Source organism: Culex quinquefasciatus, chromosome 3, assembly GCF_015732765.1.
Source record: "Culex quinquefasciatus strain JHB chromosome 3, VPISU_Cqui_1.0_pri_paternal, whole genome shotgun sequence".
Classification (NCBI taxonomy): domain Eukaryota; kingdom Metazoa; phylum Arthropoda; class Insecta; order Diptera; family Culicidae; genus Culex; species Culex quinquefasciatus.
The window spans coordinates 111,443,127-111,466,790 of NC_051863.1; the positions used below are offsets into that span (position 1 = coordinate 111,443,127).

Genomic DNA, 23,664 nt, shown 5'->3' on the forward strand with positions numbered 1-23,664 from the left:
ATTTCTTGAAATTCTTGAATTTCATGAATTTCTTGAATTTCTTGAATTCCTTGAATTTCTTGAATTTCTTGAATTTCTTGAATTTCTTGAATTTCTTGAATTTCTTGAATTTCTTGAATTTCTTGAATTTCTTGAATTTCTTGAATTTCTTGAATTTCTTGAATTTCTTGAATTTCTTGAATTTCTTGAATTTCTTGAATTTCTTGAATTTCTTGAATTTCTTGAATTTCTTGAATTCCTTGAATTTCTTGAATTTCTTGAATTTCTTGAATTTCTTGAATTTCTTGAATTTCTTGAATTTCTTGAATTTCTTGAATTTCTTGAATTTCTTGAATTTCTTGAATTTCTTGAATTTCTTGAATTTCTTAAATTTCTTGAATTTCTTGAAATTCTTGAATTTCTTGAATTTCTTGAATTTCTTGAATTTCTTGAATTTCTTGAATTTCTTGAATTTCTTGAATTTCTTGAATTTCTTGAATTTCTTGAATTTCTTGAATTTCTTGAATTTCTTGAATTTCTTGAATTTCTTGAATTTCTTGAATTTCTTGAATTTCTTGAATTTCGTGAATTTCTTGAATTTCTTGAATTTCTTGAATTTCTTAAATTTCTTGAATTTCTTGAACTTCTTGAATTTTTTGAATTTCTTGAATTTCTTGATTTTTTTGAATTTCTTGAATTTCTTGAATTTCCTAAATTTCTTGAATTTATTGAATTTCTTGAATTTCTTGAATTTTTTGAATTTCTTGAATTTCTTGAATTTCTTGAATTTCTTGAATTTCTTGAGTTTCTTGAATTTCTTGAATTTCTTGAATTTCTTGAATTTCTTGAATTTCTTGAATTTCTTGAATTTCTTGAATTTCTTGAATTTCTTGAATTTCTTGAATTTCTCGAATTTCTTGGATTTCTTGGATTTCTTGAATTTCTTGAATTCCTTGAATTTCTTGAATTTCTTGAATTTCTTGAATTTCTTGAATTTCTTGAATTTCTTGAATTTCTTGAATTTCTTAAATTTCTTGAATTTCTTGAATTTCTTGAATTTCTTGAATTTCTTGAATTTCTTGAATTTCTTGAATTTCTTGAATTTCTTGAATTTCTTGAATTTCCTGAATTTCTTGAATTTCTCGAATTTCTTGGATTTCTTGGATTTCTTGAATTTCTTGAATGCCTTGAATTTCTTGAATGTCGTGAATTTCTTAAATTTCTTGAGTATTCTATTTTTTAATATTTAAAGGTTTGATAGGCTTCAATTCTAAAAACCCAATCAATCACCTCATCTTTTCCCATACATATCACAGACAAACAATCTTTAAATTCATTCAATTCAAAAACCACAAATCAACGATTGATTCAAATGTTTGAAACCGTACACACTCACACTATCTAACATATCTAGCTGTGCTATTTTTGGTCTTTTTGTCTGTGTAAACAAATATATTTTAATTTCAATCTTGTTAGCGTTGAGTTGATCTTCAAAATATTTGACCCTTCGAAAAAATAATTTATATACATAGAAAAACATTGATAAATCTTAATTAGTGCAGAGTTGCCAGATCTTCATTTTTTTCTAACATAAAAAAGAACTGACTATCGAATTTAAATCTCTTTCATGAAAATAAGCGACTTGTTTCAAGGACTGGCTACTATTTTCGTCCACTAAGCTAAATTTGCGTCATATTGTGTCTATTTATCAACTATGTCGATATGACTAATTTTGCATGGCAAATCAACCTTATTCAACCTCTTCTTTGCATCTGGTACATATTTTGCACCCCATTTTGCAAGTCACCACCTTTTTTGCCACCTCTTCTATACTGCCTTGCCTTTAATGCAGCAGCAGAACCCAGAAAACCAGAAGCTGTAATCTGTTTCTTGAATAATAAATGAAGTCTTCTCAGATTTGATTTGAAATATTCAAAGGCTATATTAGATTTGCGGTTGCAGCTTTGCACTGAGCTTCAGAGAGCGCAAGAACCTCCTCCTGCAAAAGAGTGGGGGAGTTGGGTGGGGCGCCGCATTCCCTACATGTGTGCGGTTGTGGGCGCTTCTCCACAAACTATTTATCATTCAAGTGGAAAATGAAAGAAATGTGGCTTTCCACCACTGCTAGTCCGGGTCCGGTCCGGTTTCCGCCTGTTGGTTGTCTTCTCGTCATCGTCAGCGCCCAAACGATGCACCGCCCGGAGAAGACGTTTCCACTTGACTGAAGTCGCAACAACCCTTCCCCGAACCTTTAGAATTTCAACGGCATCGATTGTGTGGTGCGGTGTGGTACATTCTCGCGCCCCATCCCACACTCTTGAAACCGCAGACGTGCCTGGAGATGGCCCCGAGTCCTCCCGGATCTACTCGAGAGGTACAACCTCGTACTTCAGGGGCTGTTGAGCACACAGGTTAGCTCGTTGAACCAAACCCAGAAGTGGCGCGGGAAAACTAATCAACACGGTTATCGATTGGTGCCCGGTATCGGATTGGGGCTCGACCCCGACTTGCCAAGTTTGACGTAGGTTAACGATTGCTTTGACACGTACTTGATATCTCCCCGCCGTTGCCCTCTCCCTCGATTGGTGGCGGTTTCGATCCCTCGTCATCGTCGCGCTCTGGTGTTGTTGTTCAAGTTTTGTGCCAGTTTGAACTCGACGGGTCGAAACTTTTGGTGAACTATTGGTATTCAAGACAGATGGGTTTACACTCCACGTGCTGAACTGTACCACAATTTGGCAAATTGGATCGAACTTCTGGGCGCTTTGTTGGAGTTGGGTGGTTGCACGCTGCTGATTGGTGACCTAATCAGAAGTTTTGGAAGCGCGTTGATATCGATTTGTATTCAGGTATTTCAAGTTTTCATGAGTTCAATGATAGAGAATTTCGTAATTTTTTTGACAGCGTGCAACCTCTGATGTGAAATCCAATGCCTCAATAACTCTTTCCCAATCAAGATATGGGCTGCAACAAGTGCTTCCCCACCACTAACGACACAAATCAATTACTCCACTATCGATGTTGCTCCCAATTGGCCCTCCCGTGCACCGGTTTCAATTAATCACCACCACCATTAGGCCACCTTTATCAGCGTTAAGCACCCTCCAACAGAAGCCAAATCAATAAAGGCACAATTTTCCACCAAAACGAGCTCCCGACGCTCAACCACGTCGTCCGCCACACAACAATGGAAATATCATATCACGTAATTTATCGTCATTTCTGGTCCCCCGACCACTTCCGGCGTCCTCCAGCTGGTGCGTCTTTGTCTGGTCTTGCCTTTGAAGGAGCCACACCATTCCTTGGCTATATGAACGTCGTTTTTCCCCCAAATGAAGCCAAAGGTGACTTCATCAAGGAAGCCCTTCTAGTGCGCGCACGTGGTGGTGAACGCGTGTAACGGTCTCGGAAACTGTCGTCATTAATAACACCGTAATGGCGTTTGGAAACACTGGTGCAATTTGAGGTCGTTTGGAATCGAAACTTTGGGTTTCCTAGAAAAAACATGATTATTTGAAGACTTTAAAGCAAGGCTGTGGAGTCGGAATCGGAATCGGAGCCGGAGTCGGTGGTCTTTTGGGGACCTGGAGTCGGAGTCGGTGTCGGAGTCGTCAAATCTCTAATAGCTGAATTTGGAGTCGGAGTCGGAGTCGGCTAAATTGTATGAGCTGGAGTCGGGTCGGATCCGGAGTCGTAAATTTCTGAAAGACCCTGAGTCGGAGCTGGAGTCGGAGTTGTCAAAAAATTTAATATAATTTACGAACTTATTGATTGTTCAATATTTGTTATAATGCAGGTTACTTCCCATTTTTTTATATTTTAAATTTATTTATTGAATTGCATGCACTGCGTTGACAGTTTTTTGTTCAGTTTATTTTTTGGTTAAAGATATTTATCAGATACCATGATGTTTTCGAAGCATTTTTATTGTGATTGGAAAGCTCACTATCAGTATTTAACAAAAATAATTATGTTTGTAATACATTATCAACTATAATATCAATCTTCTACTTGGAATGCAACATGCACATTTTGTAGGTATGTAAATAAAAAAAAAAAAAAAAACAAAAAAAACAAAAACAAAAACAAAAACAAAAACATTTCAAGCTGACAAAAAATATCGAAAATAAGTTGCAACTAATTTTGAAATACAGTTAAACCGGTGCTCTTATGCCTCGCATATGCAACTTTGAATTTATTAGATATATCGATTACCCCAATGTTTACAATTTCTTACTCTTAAATTGTTGGTCCTTAAATAATAGCGTTGAGCAAGTCTATTTTTTTGTAAATGCCTTAAATCGGGGTGAAATAATTGATATAATTTAATTTATTTTTCAAATATAAGAATTTTCTCATGATTTGTATGTTTAAAGTGCGGCTCGATCACACAATATCCATGTACGTCTTCTGAAATAATTTCAAAAAAGCTTTCAAAAATAGTTACTTTGAAAATTGTTTATTTCAAAACCAGGGTATCTTTGATAGTTACTGCACACCAATTTCTCATTACTGAATTCAGTTAAATTTACTGAAATCTGCACTTCTGAAATTTCAGTGAATGAAAACTTGCTGAAAAAAAACAATTGAAAATTAGTATAGCTAGCTTATTAACTTAAAAAAATGAATATAAAATTAAAGTAGTTAAAGAAAATGTTCCAATTTTTCAAACCACAAAACTCAAATTTACTCAGAAAATTTTTGTGCTGAAAATGCGTTTTTTTTTTAATATTAAAATACAGATTAGGTGTCGGAATCGGAGTCGGAGCCGGAGTCAACGAATTTGTGGAAAGCCGGAGCCGGAGTCGGAGTCGGCTTTACTCAGAAAGCCAGAGTCGGAGTTGGAGTCGTTTGAAATATGACCCGACTCCGCAGCCCTGCTTTAGAGAGACTCTCACTTTATGGATCACCAAACCTCCTACATTATCCTCCGAATGTTCGGGTTCTTAAAGTTATAGTCTGGACTTCAACATGTAAAAAAACAACTTCAACATGGTCACAGGGTTTTAGCAGTGTATTCACCATCGGTTTAGCCTCAGGTAGCTTCAATGAACTTCGCTCGATACTCGATACTAGTATTTAGAGTAGTTATGAGTCATTTGCGACCTCCCGGAAATTATGACCTGAATGTTCCGAAACCTTCTAACAAGTATTCAGCGAAGAATTGTTTATCCCAAATAATGTTTACAATAATTCAATGCCAAACATTTTTTGTTTTAAAAAGTCATAGCTTGACTAGGACAAGATAGCACAAGCACGGAATGCACGAAAACTGCTCAACGTTATTCACTACACTTTTCCATACCACAATTAAGCTATTTATGAAAAAAAAAGACAGACACTAAAAGTGGTTTATAATATCCCAATCCACCTGTTGAGGTACCTCCGGACAATGAGCTTGTTCAACAAAAGTTCCACCCAAAAGCAAGCAACCACTACGGTCCAATGTTCCAATGTTGCTCACCCCCTTCCCCTCTCTCGAGCCGGGGACGATGGCGTCGGGGGGTGGAAAAACTAAACGAAATACAAGCCCGCACATAAATATGCACACAATCCGGTCCAACGGCAAGCGACCAGACCATTAACTCAGAGGGCACTTGTAGCGCTCCGACCAACGTGTTGCGCTTCCCCCCACACCATACCATACTCCGCTCAGTCTCGGTTTTTATTCTCCAAAAGGCTCCCCACCAGAGCCAGAAACAGTGAGTTGGAGCCCCCAACCCCAACCCGGGTTCAGCCGCCAGCATAAAAATCAAAAGGGCACAAAGCGGAGAAGGGAGAAAAAAACTATGACTATAAAAGTACTACTTCCGGCGGCCAAATGGAAATGCTTCGCTTTTTTTTTTCATCGCCTCCCCATTGATGCCCGAGCTGCTTTTAGGCTTCTTCCTGTTTTTGACTGATTTTCGCTTCAACTTTTTGACCGACAAAAAATCCCCTAAAACTGTTGCATGTGACAAACATTTTTTTCCACACAACAGCCGGCATTGTTGTTGGCTGTCAATTTTCGGCCCGTCCCGTTGTTTGACCCAAAAAAACACCTGATGAATCTGGCCGCCCGAACCATGAGCCGACATAATTGAGACGGTTGATGCGGGCCCGGAAGTGACGATGAGGGACCCATCTCCCCCTCTCTTTTTTTCCACCCGGTGAAAAAAGGAGTCAGGGCAAAGTGCTGTCGTCATTCTTTTCGGGGGTTGTGATTATGATATCGGCGACGGTCGTCGTCGAGGTGGAATCGATGCGGCAATATGGCGTTTTGTGGCCACGTGTGACGATGCTGACTTGCTGACGGATGGAGTGGTAATCATAAAGTCTCAAAATAATATATTTTAAAACTGTTTTCTCACAAAATAAATATTTTTTGTTAAACATTCCCCGCCCAGCTAGCAACCTCAGCCAGAGTCGAAAAAAATGAAATTCTAAAAATATTTGAAAAAAATGGTTTGATTGAACACAAGATACCCGTTGAATTTTAACAAAACAGAAAAATATTTTTTTTATTACACCCAAAATTCAGAGTCGAGATAATCGTTCTCTCAAAATTTATTGAGGGCTTCGTGCCAAAATCGATAGAATAATGGTACCAACTCACACCATCATAACAAATGAGTTCATTCGTTAGTTGAATCAATAAATCTCCAACAAGTGTCATACATCGACTTCTGACTTCTCCTTGGTCACCAAGCTGTGGTGGCCGAGGCAGCTAAGTCATTGGATTGGTTTGTCAAAGGTCTCTGGTTCGATTCCCGTTGTCGACACTTTTGGTTTTTTGTTTGACGGATGAACTTTTTTTGCAAATGAACCTCGAGAGAATAGTTCTATCGCCCATCTCGAGCTGTGTTCTCTGCGTCCGTGAATGGTACCACTATTCTCTCGACTCGAGACCATCATTCGCTCAGACTAGCGCTGCCAGTTTTGGGTGTAGAAGCATTTTCTTTCCTTTCATACATATGTTACCCATCGTACAGCCAAACATGCGATTACAATCGTACACTGGCCTTGACTAATGTCCCCGCAATAAATCCCACTAATTATGAACTTAACCTTATCACAACAGGGAGAAACCGTTCCATCCGGGGAAAAGCCCATCATTTAGCAATTGCTTCAGATCCCAAACCCACCCTCCATGCCAACGGGGATCTGTGGGATAGGAGTTGGGGGAGGCCAGATTAAAATGAATTATCCCTAGCTTCTTTTGTCGCTACATTAAACGATATTAAACCGGTAAGCCACGTTGACAGTCACACACAAAACAAAGAAAACTACACCCCCAGTGTTGGATTCTCTGGTGTTTATCGTGTGGTACCACTATTAATCACGAGGACAACAAAACAGAAAAAAAGCTTGTGTATGTGTGTGTGGCGACATTTTGGGAGTCGCGTGCCCTGCCCACAATATCTCGTGTAATAATCATAAATGGATATAAATTATGTTGCGGTGTTTAGCTCACCATCCTGCCCACTTAAGCAGATGATGATTTATACGAGCGAATTAAAACCCGACCGCGAATGATTTATGTAATTAACGCGCTTTTTTGTTGGTTGTTTGTTTTTTTTTCACCGACAGGGTGCGTCCTCTAGCTTAGTGGTCAAGTTTGCGGACACCGAGAAAGAGAGGCAACTCCGTCGTATGCAGCAAATGGCCGGTCATATGAACTTGCTGTCGCCGTTCGTCTTCAACCAGTTCGGACCGTACGGTGCCTACGCCCAGCAGCAACAGGCGGCACTGATGGCCGCGGCCACCGCACAGGGAACCTACATCAACCCGATGGCTGCACTTGCAACACAAATACCTCATGCGTTGAACGGTGAATACCATCATCATCCTTCGAACCCCCCGTCCGGCCCCAACACTGACCCCAACTGATTGTCATGTTTCTCCGGTTCTTCAAGGTTCAGGACAACCCGTGAACGGTGCCATCCCTTCGCTACCGTCGCCGACGATGCCGACCTTCAATATGGCCGCACAAACGCCAAACGGGCAGCCGGCCGGTTCCGAGGCGGTCTACACCAACGGAATCCCCCAGACCTACCCAGGGCGTAAGTAGTCCCCAGTTTTGCCCACCTTGTCTCACCACCACCACCCTGCCTTCTTAAAATCACAGTAATGTATTGATTCAGCCATTTACGTAGATGCGCTCCACCTGTCGATACCGGCCCAAGGACTTCCAAACGGGGACGCCGCACTACCCCACGCGGCCTATCCCGGCATCCAGCCCTACCCGGGTGTTGGTAAGTGCAAACATTTCCTTACCTCACACCAGCCTCTCTCTGTCTCTCTCGTTTTTATTCTGTCTCTCTATCTCGTACTAAATACCGTGACACATACACACTCAGACACAAGTACAAACTACATAACTCCTCCTAATACGACTAGTCTTTTGCACCCGATTCTTGTATTTATATACTCGATATTTGATAGAGCTGCAATAGAGCTGTGTTTTTCTTCATCGTAATCTATATATATACATATATACTTACTTATATAAATATACATATTTTTAACTTAACTTTCTGTTACGCGTCGTCGTCCGGTCGTTCATTGTTTATGTGTCGATGTTATTATCATTACCCCTCTCTCTCTATCTCTCTCTCTTTCCCCTAAAAACCCTCAAAAACGACTTTAAATTAAACATTTCTGTGAAACTTCAATTGACCACAATTGTCAAACAATATCGAAATATTGAAGCAAAAAACAACAAGTGCTCTCACTGACTGTATTTACTGTCCTTAAAATTAGTTTGTGTTTTCTTTGTTTTCATTATGTTACGTTCAACCGTTGCTCTCTATCTAGGTCGCTACCAATAGTCCGTCTTCCGATTCGACTGCAACACGAAGAAAAAGTCGGACACTACTAATTACTTTCCCGGCTGTAATTACAAAAGTGTCTGTCACATTAACTGAAGCGAAAGGAATCAGAGATCATTCAACTGTACTCAATTTTGGAAAATCGCTAATTCTGCCGATCGATAACTACTAGTTTTATTATCTGACCTAAAAGAATTTTAAAAATTGTCTGAAAAAACTATCCTTTCTCGAACTTACACAAACGAGAAATTCTCCCAAAAAATTGGATGTTTTTTGAGAAGAGAAGTGCGGCTTAGTCTCTTTAAAATTTCACTCCCAGTGAGTACTCAGTGAAACTTTGTTGTGGAGAATTCTTCCATCGGCTGGTGCAATATTGCAATCTATTTTTGATCATTTGGCACTATTATTTATACAGGGGAAATATTCTCTCTCTAATCAAATACCTATCTTCGTCATATGGAGAGTTTGATGGTCGATTAAAGTGCCAAAAATTCTAGTTAGGCTATAAACTTACCAGCAACAGCACCGCCTCGAGTAATCACCCAAATGTATGCCACTTACTGGCCAAAAAGATCAAATTTAATGCCCTTTTGATCATAATTTCTATTAAGTGAAACCATTTCTCATCATTTTGTTGGCACACACATCCACACGCAAGATGAGAGCTTAACAGCTTAACGAAAGTCGCCATCAATATCTTTTCACTTGCGCTAGAGATATGAAATTGCTTCCAACTACCGGCAACATGTTCTTTTGAACATTAGTTAGTCACTCACTTGGAAAATAATCCCGAAACATGGAAATGATTAGCAAGCGCCATCAAAAAAACAAACGCACTAAGTCTTTTGACGTTTGACTTTTGACGACCCATTCCAATCGAAAGCTGAAGGAAAACGAGCGAGAAGCGAAGGCAAATAAAGAACAAAGGGTGGCCACCAACACCACCAGCAGCGCCTGTTGGAGTGAGCCAGTGATGCCAGGAAACTTTCTCTATAAATGCTACTTTTCGTGAGTGATCGCTTAAAATTTCATCGCAATCGGCAACATTAAGCAGACCCAAAAGAGCGCTGGAAGAAAATCGAAGTAAGCTGAAAATAGAAAAATGAGCCTGGCACAATGCATTCTCGTCTGATTAGAATGCATTTGGGATTTTTTTTAAATGCTTGTAAAATGAATAGAAAAACTTTTAGTAAAAGTGAAATGTTCACAAAAAGTTGCTCTACTCGTTGGTGTTCTTGGTTTTAGTAAATTTCAAGGAACACTCCAAGTTATCATTCAAACACGACCGCTTATTAGGCCTAAAATGGGTATTTTTCCCCTACTTTGGTGGTGCGCTGTAGTAATTGAAGCGTATTTTTCATGCTCATTCAAGGCTGCTCGAAGTTACGTTGAAAACAAAATCTTATTTATATCGGTTTAACCCTTTCAAGCCTGATGGGTCATATATGACCCAACAATGAAAATTTTCAAAACTAGCCTATAATTTTCATATGGTCTTAAGAATCATTTTCCCATCATAAGATTAAAAATATTTTTAAAAATTCAGGCTCGAAAGGGTTAAATCGTTTTTGAACGCAACATTTCAACTGCTTTATCAAACCTAATGATTTTCAATAAGGCTTTCTAGGCTCTGTGGAAAAATATTGTTTAAGGGGTTACATACATGTATATTGGCAAAAAAGTCAGAGGTTAGTATGAGCACATACCTCAACTTTTTTTAAATTCTTTTTTCATGTCATTAAAATGTACATTTTCACCTACTTTCAAAACAAATTTAAAGATATTTGATTGCATCGTTGCTTAAAATTTCATCGCAATCGGCAACATTAAGCAGACCCAAAAGAGCGCTGGAAGAAAATCGAAGTAAGCTGAAAATAGAAAAATGAGCCTGGCACAATGCATTCTCGTCTGATTAGAATGCATTTGGGATTTTTTTTAAATGCTTGTAAAATGAATAGAAAAACTTTTAGTAAAAGTGAAATGTTCACAAAAAGTTGCTCTACTCGTTGGTGTTCTTGGTTTTAGTAAATTTCAAGGAACACTCCAAGTTATCATTCAAACACGACCGCTTATTAGGCCTAAAATGGGTATTTTTCCCCTACTTTGGTGGTGCGCTGTAGTAATTGAAGCGTATTTTTCATGCTCATTCAAGGCTGCTCGAAGTTACGTTGAAAACAAAATCTTATTTATATCGGTTTAACCCTTTCAAGCCTGATGGGTCATATATGACCCAACAATGAAAATTTTCAAAACTAGCCTATAATTTTCATATGGTCTTAAGAATCATTTTCCCATCATAAGATTAAAAAATATTTTTTAAAAAATTCAGGCTCGAAAGGGTTAAATCGTTTTTGAACGCAACATTTCAACTGCTTTATCAAACCTAATGATTTTCAATAAGGCTTTCTAGGCTCTGTGGAAAAATATTGTTTAAGGGGTTACATACATGTATATTGGCAAAAAAGTCAGAGGTTAGTATGAGCACATACCTCAACTTTTTTTAAATTCTTTTTTCATGTCATTAAAATGTACATTTTCACCTACTTTCAAAACAAATTTAAAGATATTTGATTGCATCGTTGCCGAGATATAGCAATTTTAAGTTAGCAGTTTCAAAAAACGGGTGCCATGATATCTCAACACAGGCTTGACCAAATCGGCTCAAAATTTTGGTGAATACTCGTTCAACCAATTCCGTGTGCATGACGAAGCCCGATTTCCAAAAAGTTTGTTATAAAAAAAGATAAAAAATATTTTTGTGTTTTTTATATTAAAAAACCGTTTGTTTTTGATTTTTGTATTTTTTTAAAAAAAGCTAATTTTGAAAATTGGACTTCGTCATGCACACGGGATACATCTTGAGAGTCTTCACCTAAAGTTTCAGCCAATTTGGTCCATCCCATCTCGAGATATCGTGGCAACCGTAAATCAACTCGGGGTTTAGAGAAAAACGCCAACAAAGTTTGACAGCCCGCTTTGCGCATGGCAAAATTTTGAACTTAAATCGTCTTACTCAGTTTAATCAATAAATATCTTCATGAAACTTTCAGGAGTGATTCAAAATCATGTTTTGAGTGGATTTATCAAATAATCTGTAATATAAAATTTTGTGATTTTCTACATGTATGTAACCCCTTAACACAAAAATGACGATGCACGATGTCCTGATGCAAACAATGATCGAGCACGAACTTTCACAGCCCCGTGATGTATGTTGGCTGCATATCGGGCGGTCAGTCAAAAAACACCTGGCAATCACATGACAAAAAACTATTGCTAGAGAGAGATAGCAAATCTGATACAAACAAACCCGCAGTTCTTTGAGTGTGTTGGTAAATTTGGATTTTTTGACATTTTTGATCAACATTCCCACTCAGACATTGCTTCTGAATCGATGTGCATGATCTAGGTCTAGAAGGTCTAATTGAAAAGTTCATTTTTCGATCCATAGTTTTGCAAAAAAAAAAAAGTTCAAAATGGTTATTTTTAAGTCAGCGACCAACTTGAGCGTCTTATTGGCAAGAGCAGTTTTGCCCACCTCCAGTTCTTGGACAAGGAAGCACATCGAAAAGTAAACATCGACGAATCGTGCAAATAAATGTGATGTAAATTGAAATATTAATTACATTTCCGCGCAAACAGACAGCCATCACGCACAAAATCGATAGGATGAAGGAGGGCTGCTTCCTTTCCGTCGAAGCAGACACGAAACTCAATTAAGAAATTTCACTCCCGCCGGAGCCGGAGTCCGAGGAAATTCGTCCGCAAATGAGTTCAGGCATGCTGGCATGTGGCTCGAGTCAGTTAAGCCAGCAGCATTATGCGATATTTATTTTCGGTTCCCCCTCTCCTTGGATCCCATCCGGTCTGACCAACCCGGACATGGACCCTGACTGCTCCCGGTGTCAGCTCATTGAGCAGCCGTGAAGCGCAAACTGACAAAATCCTCACATCGTCTTACACTGCAAATATTTGCATAGGAAGAGAGCATACATTGCATAAATTTTCATTTTGTTGTAATACCAAACATTCAATTTCTATTTTAATATATAAAATTCGTTCCTCGAAGCCGGGACGTTACGTGGGGGGGGGGGGAGAAAGCCGGAGGATCCTGGAATATACATACAACACAGACTCGAGCTCTGCTCTGGAATCCGGTGCATTTCGAACTCTTCGACGATGAACCCTTCCCTGGTGATAGAGGGGTGGGTTAGGACGAGACTCTCCCGTTTTGTATCTATTTCACGTCCGATCGGGCGAGGGGGAGCACGTGAGGAGTGATGGAACGGAATGGGAACTATTTCGTGTCACGGCGGGAGGATCGGGTTAGCGGGGAATGTGTTCGGAACGACGGTATGCTTAGTATCGACACAAAGATGAAGAACTTCGTGGATCCTTTCGATTGGAACGGTAATTATGCATAGGATTATTAAGAAATTCTGAAGCGATATTCATAAACAGTCGCCGATACCAACAAACACTGTTAGAAAAGAGAGATGTCCCTTTTTTGGACCTATTATGATTAGTTTTGGATGCGTTTTCGACCTAAGGATATTATCCCAGATAAATCTTCACTCTACCGTACCGCATCCAAGAGAGCTGCCAACGCGTTTGTACCGTTTCTGCACACGACACACACGTTCAAGTAGGGCTTGGCAGCGCTTGTGAATGTCAAAAATGTCTTTCATGCATGGCATTAGCTTCGCAGTGCAGCTGCAGTGCATTGCAATTCCCAGCCAACCCTATCGACCCCTCCGTCAACCCCCTGAACACGTGCATACATTTCCCACACAGCATAGATCGCAGTCGGCCTTGCCATTCCGTGCCCCATCCCAAAACATTTGCACCGACGTCGACAAACTCGACGACGCCTACTGCTGCTGCCCTCTGTCAGTCCGTCTGTCGTCGCTCGATGCATTACAAAAATGTTGTACATGAATTTATGGCACTCGGAATACCGCTCCTGGCCTGCTTCGACCCCCTTTTACGTGTCGGGAACTTGATTTTGGGGAATTACTTTCTGGACTTCTCCACCACGTGAACGGCACAATTGGACACAGTCTATTTGTCAAGGGCAAATATTGGAAGTCATCCGGTTGGCTTTCGATTCCGGGACATGAACGATTTTGGAGCTGGACGATTGAATCGACCTGGGAACGGCCGGGCCCTCATGTTTCGAGGTTGTGTTTGATGTAATTGGAGTCAAATTGTTCCTCGATAGACGAGGGGGGTTGAACTGTTTACTGTGGATGGTCGGACTGGTCGAAAAGCCAAAAAAGGACAGGTGTCAGTGACCAAGCAATCGATTGTGTGCAACTTTGTTGTACCTTTTTCTATGAATCTGGGGGGAGGGATCACTTTTGTTGATTGGGTTGAAATTTGATTCTGTTGAAAGGTTTTGGATTTCTTGTCCGCAAGAAAAAATGTTTTGGTGCTATAATTGGTTGAGAGATTTGGTCAGTGAGTACCGTCATCTGGGGCGAAACGGGGCACATGGGGCGAACAGCTGTTTTAGCCTCGTTTCTGTACAATGTTTGGATATTTTTGATAAAAAGGGCATCGATTTCCAAATTTCAAGCTTTAAAGTGCTCTAAAACCTGCTGTCTCTATTCAGACTGTAGTCCCGATTCGCCCCGTATGACGGTACAGTGCATGAATCCAAGCTAACTGATTGGACTTCAAGCGTCACCAGATCACCTGAGAGTGATCATCGCATAATCGCAGATTGAGCCGAATGATTCAAGAATGGACACAACTCGATATTTTTGAAGTTGATGTCAGTAAACGCTTCAGTTTCTTCAAGGTATGATAGATTTGGGTCCGTTGAACACGCTCCAGTAGATAGAATTGAAATTTAGTGAAATTCCTGCGAAAGAATAAAGTTATAAATTTTGGGTTTATGATTCCATGCTAAGTCTTGGATTTAATATTTCCAAAGCACATTTAAGCTTTTTGATTTTTTTTTAGTTTTTTTTTTGGGGACTTCGGATAATCGAGCCTGGTCTGTAAGGAAGCAAATATCAGTGTTTTTGATCATTGACTTTTTAATTGCTACAATTAACCTAAACAAAGGTTTTCAAACTTCAGCCAACCTCCGCTCATTAAACAAACATTTAATAATTGTTTCACAATTCCAAAATTAAATTTCGCACCAACTTTTGCAACACAAAATTGTAATTAAACAAAGCTCAACCTACCGCGCCAACCATAATTTGATTACTTCCTGGCAAACTTGTTCCACCGTTGATTTTGTGCAAATTTTCTGCCCCACCAAAGGGCAAAGTTTTTTTCGTCCCCAGCAAACAGTGTTGAAAGAAAATAAGTTATTGCTTTACAGTTTTCCTCGGGCTTCACTTTTTGGTTCAGGAGAAACCTTCCCGGTGGAGGAGGTTAAAGTGCAGCATCTAGAAGTCATAACAATCAAAAGTTTGCACATTTTGAACAGCTCTTTCCCGATTTTTTTTTGGTATCTTGAAGATTTTATTTGAGAAATGAAAAAAAAAGACTCCACATGTACTCTTCGGCAAACAAATTAACAACTTTTGTCTTTTTTTTTTCAATACAAATTATTTATAATAAAAAGTATTTAGCAATTCCAGCTAGATTTTTTTAAATGATAAGAAAAACTTAAAAGTAAATACTAAATGAGTAGCAACCCCAACCAAATCGATGCCAGTGTACTCTTTTGTACTAAGCTTGCTGGGATTCGTATCTAGATAGTACAATAGAGCAAAAGTATAACAAATTGCAAGTTACTAAGATTTGTGGAAGGATAAAGTTGTTTTGGGATAAAATTTTTCTTTACAAGTGACAATATTGCTTGAAGCGTTTTAAATTTTGAGAAATATTTTAGATTTGAAACCAAGTTTTTAGACCAAGACTCTGCTCAAAATCAAAGGTCAATTTCCATTTATATCTTTCAAATCAAGCGTGGTTGCCTCTCACCCAGTCGGCCTGGGTTCGATCCCAGAAGGTCCCGGTGGCAAATTTTGAGACGAGATTTGTCTGATCACGCCTTCCGTCGGATGGGGAAGTAAATGTTGGCCCCGGTCTAACCTAGAGGTGTTAGGTCGTTAGCTCAATCCAGGTGTAGGAGTCGTCTCCCTGGGTCCTGCCTCGGTGGATTCGCTGGTAGGCAGTTGGACTCACAATCCAAAGGTCGTCAGTTAGAATCCCGGGGTGGATGGAAGCTAAGGTGTAAAAAGAGGTTTGCAATTGCCTCAACAATCAAGCCTTCGGACACCTAGTTTCGAGTAGGAATCTCGCAATCGAGAACGCCAAGGCAAAGCTGTAGAGCGAATAATTTGATTTTTTGATCTTTCAAATCAGTAGCTTTGCATACCTTCCAAATCCAACCCAAGAACCACCCCTACGCCTCTTCCCACCATTTCCGGCGAAACACTTCCAATTTACAGACTCGCAGTCCTAATTGCAGCTAGTTAGCAGTCTCGAGCTTGTCAGTGCAACACACAAAACTTTTCCGGCGAATAGCAGACGCAATCTGTCCGGTCCGCTCATTCTGCCCGAAAAGTGACCTCAAATCTTTCCGTTGGCCACCCTTCCCCTACCCCCTGGGGAGACCAGGCACATTGTCACCGACCAAGTCGTCGTCGTTGACTGGTTGGGCTGAAGGCCCCCCGAAGGAGGACATCCGGCCAAGTACTACCACTGGACGAGTCATGTTTCATTAAAAATATAAACTTTCTCACCCGAAAACAAATAACAAAGTTTAATTGCATTTCAGCTTTTCAGTGGGCGCTTCCAGAGTGGGTGGTGGGGGTGGCGTTGCAGGAAAAAGTTCCACCCCCTCTCCTCCAGCACTTTGGCTGAGCTGTTTTTCCGTAGCCCAGAAGCCAGAGTTGCACTATTTTGTTTCATTTTGTCCAGAGTTGGTGCACTTTTTTTGTTATATTTCAACGCCGTCTCCTTCGCCGAGAATCGGAGACGTGTACACTCGTTTTTTTTTTTTTTGCCCTTGCGAAACTCTGCCAGAAACCGTAACAATGAGACCTCTCAACGTTCCAACTTTTCCTGTAAATAACAATCTCTCCTTGCTCTGGCATTTCCCCCAGCATCACCAGTAGCATCAGGTGAGGGTGAGGGCAGGGGCGAAAAGTGCACACAAAAACAAGCCTTTTCCTACGAGTTTGGAGGTTTCCACCGGGGTATAAATAAAATTGTTGACGACATTTAAATGTACAAAATTTCAAATTGTGTTTAAAACAAGCACACTTCTCCGGATTAGTTTACTGTGGGAGCCACACGGGGTGAGGTTGAATGAAACCCGAAAGCAGATTTGTGCTGTCATTTTCGGTGAATTTCAATGAGCCGAAAGTAAATTAAATGTGATTTCTTGCATCGTTCCCGCCCCCTTCGGCCCTTGGGAAAAGATGCTCTTGGCGGAAGTCGAGGATTGGAGTGAAAATTTCTGGAAAGCCGCGCGAGCGCCAAAGTTACAAATATTGATGAAGGAATTGCTAATAGAATTAAATGTTTGCACACTTCAGAGGTTTGGCAGGGAGGAATGGCGTTGGAACGTCTCCAGGATAAACAAGTTTAAAGCAGCTTGAACGTGGATTGCAAAAAAAATTAAGTATAATTTATAAGCCAACCAGCTATCAAAATAAGTCCTTGAGGATTCGAACTTACTGCAACATCGAGGTGGCAACCTCCAATCGATACACACACAAAAAAGCTTGCAGAGCCTGCCAAAAGCATAATTCACCCAGTAAAACCCAATTGCCTAAGATTATTGTTAAATGAAACGGAAAATCCGAGCCCGTAAACAAAACGGTGGTCCACGATGGTTGCTGCTGCTGGTCCAAAGGACCAAAAAGTAAGACAGAACAAAGAGAAAAAAAAATAACCCAGACGCCAAACTATACCTATGTCACACACCCAAAGCGTCCAACCCCCTCAAGGGCGAAAGGGCGACAATATGTTGGCCTGGTCGACCATGATAAACGGGCTCGATGTCGGTGTGTGACTATGGACCTGGTTAGTCCCAAAACAAATAACTACCCAGTCCGGCGAGCGAGAGGAAAAAAAACTCACCAACAAGATCATAACTTTTGGCGCACAAGAGGAGCTCGCCAATATTGGCTGTCATTGAGAGACCGAACGAACGAAAAAAAAAGGTCAACCAACTGCAATGGAAGCTACACGAAGGGGAAGGCGAAAAACAAATGGACTTTGGAGGTTTCCAGCCAGATAATAATATCAATTCGGTGAATAAATCTTGGGCCTTGTTGGAAGCGAGGTTTAATGGAGGATGGCCGAGTTGGTCTGCCGTTGGAATCGTTTTTATTGGTTTTCAATCTGTTACACCTTCGAAAAAATGTTTGTTTTTTTTTTCGAAATAACAACAAATTGAATGGGTCATGTAATTGGACAATTGTAATAGAAAGAATAATATCAACGATTTAAAAAGCAGCATTTTCGTCAATTTGTTGACAATCAAAATTTGTTTTTTGGAATTTAATTAGATAAGGGACCATCCATAAACCACGTGGACACTTTTTTGGAAATCTCAACCCCCCCCCCCTCCTCTTCGTGTCCACGTGGTTTGTGGATGGTCCCTAAGCTGATCTATTTGAATTTCTTGAAGAACATTGAACGAACAATTCTTGTTCACTTTTCAAAAGGTCCTGTCACATCAATGGAATAATCAGCATCAAAAGAGAAAAAAAAACCGAAGGGAGCTTGGCTCTCCTCTCTCGCGCCTGAATGATCGGTAAAAGGAATCTAAAAAAAATCATCATCTTGTTTATTCGGCGGAACATCTTTTTCACTTCTACACTTGCAAGTGTGACGTTACGAAAAATGACCTGTCACATTCTGTAGAAGGGCAATGTGTGTAAACAAAGTGAAATAAATATTTTTAAGTGGTGCTGACAAAAAAATTCACACAAAATCTTCAGCAGAATTTGGGGAGCGATTTTTTTTTTTGCCGCAATTTGCCTCTTCTCTCTCTCTTTCGCGGGTGAAGAAAGTTCACAAGCGAGAATGTTACTTTTTGCGTTTTTCTTAGTTTCGTCGTCCGTGTCTGTCGCGGGTAACCATAAACGGCCATTATCAACGACGACCAACTTTTTCAAAACTTTTTTTTCGTAAAATCGCGATAACTCGTGATGTTTATAAGCAAACCCCTTATGTCTATATATCAAAATTTTTGTAATTGTCTGCTCTACAACTTTGTAGAAAATTGTTATACTCTAAAAAATTACCCTGCAAAGTTAGAAAAAACACGAAATTTTAAAATGAAAAATTTTGTTCTAAATGAAAAAATGACCCTTCTGGGTCAATGTAGATTCGAAAAGTACATAAAATTTCCCATAAAATGACAAGTTCCAAAAAAATTTCGGTCGAGTAACGGAAAATGGAAGAATTTTTAAAACTTTTTTAGTGTTTTTTTCGATGAAAAATACGTTTTTTCGGAATTCTGAGTACGCCATCAAATCGGGCGTCTAATTTTACATAAAAGTCCCTTTGACACCAAATTTCTATCTCATTACCGCTTCAGGCTGCAAATTATTGAAAAAAAACCTCTTTTTTCGCATGTTCAAAAATGAAAGGGGTCGTACCGCCCTTCCGTCACGAGATATCAGAAAACGGACCTTGGATTCGTGATCAGGGACAAAAGTTATCCTTTAGGACAAAGTTTCACGCAAATCGAAGAGGGGTCGGGGCAACTGCTGTGTGAGTTGGATTTTCTTTGAAAAAATCGGAAATAACATTTTAAAATGGCTGTATCTCGAGAACTACATCAGCAAACCTTCTGAAACTTGGCCCAGAGATACTTGACAGTCATATGAAGCAAAAAACACCTTTATCTCGAAATGCATATTCTCTGAAGTGCTGAAATTGTATTGATTGTTTTGGTTTTCTTATTAAAAATCGGATGTAACATCACCCCTTAGAGGGGGTGACATTTGGTCAAATGAAACTAAAATGATGCTCAAATACAACGATATGGTAAAAACAAGTCATCCAACAGTGTTTCTTGCTCGATTGAATCGTATTGACATGCTACAATGTTTGAAGTGGAGATTTTCAAACATTTAGGTAGTTTTCGAGAAATTCTAACAAAAATATTAGAAAAATGATTTTTCGAGAGGTCATTTTTGGCCAAAAACGTACCCCAACTTTAGACAGCAGCCAAAATAACAAGATTTGTTCTAGGTACGAGTTTTATTCAGCGAAGTCATCTTAAGATGTCCCCTACACAACCCTTTTAACAGAATTCAGATACATTGAGAAGAATCAGAGAAATGGTAGAATCCGTAAAAATCACTTTGACCCAATCTCACCCCCAGACCCAATGTCACCCCCACTAACGGTGTTTTAAAATTATTTTAAATTGCTTTAAAATTGCATCGGTGGATTAAAACTTTTTAGTAGGTCCCCGTTGGGTTGACTTAATCAAACTCAAAAGTTACGAACTGTCACTTTATTAACAGTGCTCACACACACTATCTAAATATATGTCAGTAGACCTGTCAGAAAATCACACGCTAAAAAAAAAGTTAAAAGTAAATAACTGAAACATTAGCTTCCTCACGAAAACAGCATGGAAACAGTGCTGATCGGGCCCGTAATTTCACGAAGACTGTGGCTTTATTAGACGCCGTAAGCAGGGCCTGCCAGTCGATTCGCAGCATTTCGAAAAATTCCTCGCCATTTCAACGATTTCAATTCACGAACGCAATGAAAGTTGGTTTTTCGTTTCAAATCTATTTCAACATATGAAAGGGCGTATGCAACTTAAAATGCCGTTTGAGGAAAGAGCCTATGTCTGAAATAATTTAATCGGATTCCCCGGACATTTTACATAACATACTAAAAATGGGAGAGTTCATAAAGGATTCCGAGATGATTTGAAAATAAAACTGTTTTTGACGCGCGCAAAGAGAATGACGAAATTGGCAAAAAATCAACTTTTTTCACAAAAACTGCGATACCTTAAAAATTTCAGCGATGACGTATACATGTCTGGGTACGAATAGTTGCGTCTTTTAATTACGAAAATTTTGGTATCCAGACATCTATAGGTCATAGCTGAAATTTTAAAGTTATCGCAGTTTTTGTGAAAAAAGTTGATTTTTTGCCAATTTCGTCATTCTCCGGTTTTTGCGCGCGGCGCGTCAAAAAACACGGATTTTATTTTCAAAAAATCATATCTCGGAATCCTGTTAATGAACTCCTCCCATTTTTTAGTATATTATATAAAAATGTCCGGAGAATCCGATAAAAATATTTCCAGACATAGGCTCTTTGGTCCAGACACTGTCAAAACGACATTTTCAAGTTTCATACGCCCTTTTCATATGTTAGGCTAGATTTTTGAAACTTCTTATTATTTTTCTTTGAAAGGCCAACTTATCACCTTTCATTTGCGTATAAGACAATTGAAATCGGTTAAAATGGCGAGGAGTTATGATTTTTCGAAAAAAGTGGTTTTTGCGAAAATCGACGAAAATGGCAATTTTTCAGACCACCCTAACACGGCGTAGGTCACCCTAATGGCCAAACAAAAAAATACGGGTCTAATTATTTCGGCCAGGGAACCCCCAGAAAAATTTTGAGCCCGATCCGAGCACTTTTGTTTTTTTCCATGCTGTTTTCGTGGGGAATTGCTGTATAGGCGAAATATACTCATTTTAATCAGTCTAAGCCGTCTGAACCGTTCAACCAATTGTCATCACTTTTACAGTTTTCCGCAATCAAATCAACATTTTCAGATACATAAACAATGGATAGTTGCTTGCTCACATTTATTTGACCTTTTAATTACTGTAAAACTGTAATTCATGATCAAAGTGCTGATAGGCCGATAATAGAAATAGGTTTTTCAAATTTCTTTTCCATGTACATTCATTCAGTTAAAATATTATTGAGTGTCCAATCACAAACGTTGACTTTTCACCTCAATTTTAAATACTAGCAACTTTCATTTATTCATGAAATATTGTAGCTTTCGCTATTCAGTGATTTCAAATGTAGGAGGTCCTACATGTACAAAAGGGAAAAGGGATACCTTCAAACTATCTTATAAACTATATAAAGAGCGGATCAATGCAGCTGAAGACTGAAGTGATGGCTGAGAAAGGGTAAATTTCCCTTATTCAGGACAAAATATTTTAAATAATATTTAAATTTGAAAACCTAGAAAATAACAGGCACAACAAAAACTAAACCAGATAAATGTCTATAAAACAAATTTAAGTATTAAAAGCCAATCAAAAAATAAAGATACCCAAACATGAATGACCCACTTTCTGCAGACTGTTAAATCTAGTACAAAAAAAACCCTTTAAATTCGATTGCAAACACTCGTTAACTGGTCCCAATTTCCACTTGGTCGTGCTGGAGCTGTCTTGGCCACATCTCGCCCTCCGTCGACAACATGTGAAATCATAAATCGTTTTTCCCTCGATGAAAAATAGTTGCCATATTTTTGCCCAGTCCTCGTCCCTGGACCCGTCCTTTCGATAGTAGTTCGAGTTTGCTTTTTTTTTACGCAGCCAATACTCGTCAACATTATTTATGAGATTGGGATAAAATACGGAGCAACAATTTATCGAAAACAGGTTCTTTTGTATTTTGAGGGGTGCCTTGCTGATAGAGAGCAGTTTAGTTTTCTGTTTATGTTTTTATTTTTATTTTGTATGACTGTTTTTGAGTGTTTACTATTGTGTGAGAGACTAGCATAGTGCTTAGAAGATGTAAAGTTAGCTTAAATTTGATTGACTCTTTTAGAAATATCGTACTGAAAACATGTCTAAAAGCACAGAGATATCCTTATAAAAACACCCAAATCCCGCTACTTTTACTACAACTTTCACCACCACCACTACCACTACTACCTCATTGTGTGTTGTTGATGTATATTTGTTTTTGATTGTAAATTTGTAAATTTAACAGCCTACCCAGCCGTTTATGGACAATTTCCGCAAGCCATTCCGCAGCCGATTGCCGCCATTGCACCAGCGCAACGTGAAGGTAAGCATCCCGCTCGAGGGCGCCAAAATCCATCCAACAACAACTACCACCACCACCACCATCACCACTACTACTACTACCAACAAACCAAAAAAAAAATCAACTGCGTTTGGGCAGAGCACGTCGTACCTCCTCAAACAAAAAAGACAGAATTTGATCTGCGCGTCAGTTTGCCTGTTTCTATTCACCTTCTGTCTGTTTATTAACTTTTCTCACATTTCTCACTTTGAATCTCTCATTATTACGTTTATGAAATTTCTAGAATGGTTTCGTTGTACTTTAATGCAGATGTGATTCTCTTTTTTTCGTTGTTAAATAGATCAAATGGTCAAAAACTTTAGTTTCCCAAACTCGTCCATGCGCATAGTACAACAACACACGCAAATCGCGATTGTTTAGCTTGGATCACACACTCACACACGCATACAGGCTGTCTGTTGCTGCTGCTTTGTTGGTCGGGGCTTAACATGTGGCACTATACAGATGTACAGCTCAACACTGTCGATTGTGTTTCGAACGCGGTGGTTCTCCGTGTGTGTGTGTTGTTATATTATTGCTGTCAAACTCTTTGGATCTGTGTCGTTTTTTATATGTTTATTTATGTAGCATAAAACCTTTCCGAACTGAAAAACTTTGAAATTTGGTTTCATTTATGGTACTTAGATGTTTTTCGTTTACTAGCATTAGAAACCTCCCCTCTCTTAGCAATAGATCTCGATATTTTGTTCGCTCAACTGTAGTTTGGATGGGTTTCGTTATCTTTCACTTTCCTACCAGATGTAGAATCTCTCCAGCTGCATGCACTTTCCCCACCTTGCCCAAATCGCGACAAAGAAGAAGAAAAAAATCCCTCAAATGATCTACCCCCCAAAAA

General features: G+C 39.3%; 1 protein-coding gene across 9 annotated transcripts in view; it reads left to right on the plus strand.

Moving 5' to 3' along the window:
* LOC6043689 (CUGBP Elav-like family member 4) overlaps positions 1 to 23,664 on the plus strand; it is a 1,125,149-nt gene that overhangs the window by 1,084,393 nt on the left and 17,092 nt on the right. For 6 of the 9 annotated variants that reach the window (XM_038264507.1, XM_038264509.1, XM_038264505.1 and 3 more), the window contains 4 exons: positions 7,549 to 7,789; positions 7,875 to 8,021; positions 8,103 to 8,213; positions 22,713 to 22,790. In XM_038264507.1, the coding sequence (XP_038120435.1) occupies positions 7,549 to 7,789; positions 7,875 to 8,021; positions 8,103 to 8,213; positions 22,713 to 22,790 (577 nt within the window). The remainder of the gene's footprint in view (positions 1 to 7,548; positions 7,790 to 7,874; positions 8,022 to 8,102; positions 8,214 to 22,712; positions 22,791 to 23,664) is intronic. The other 3 variants (XM_038264502.1, XM_038264503.1, XM_038264504.1) reach the window with 3 other exon arrangements.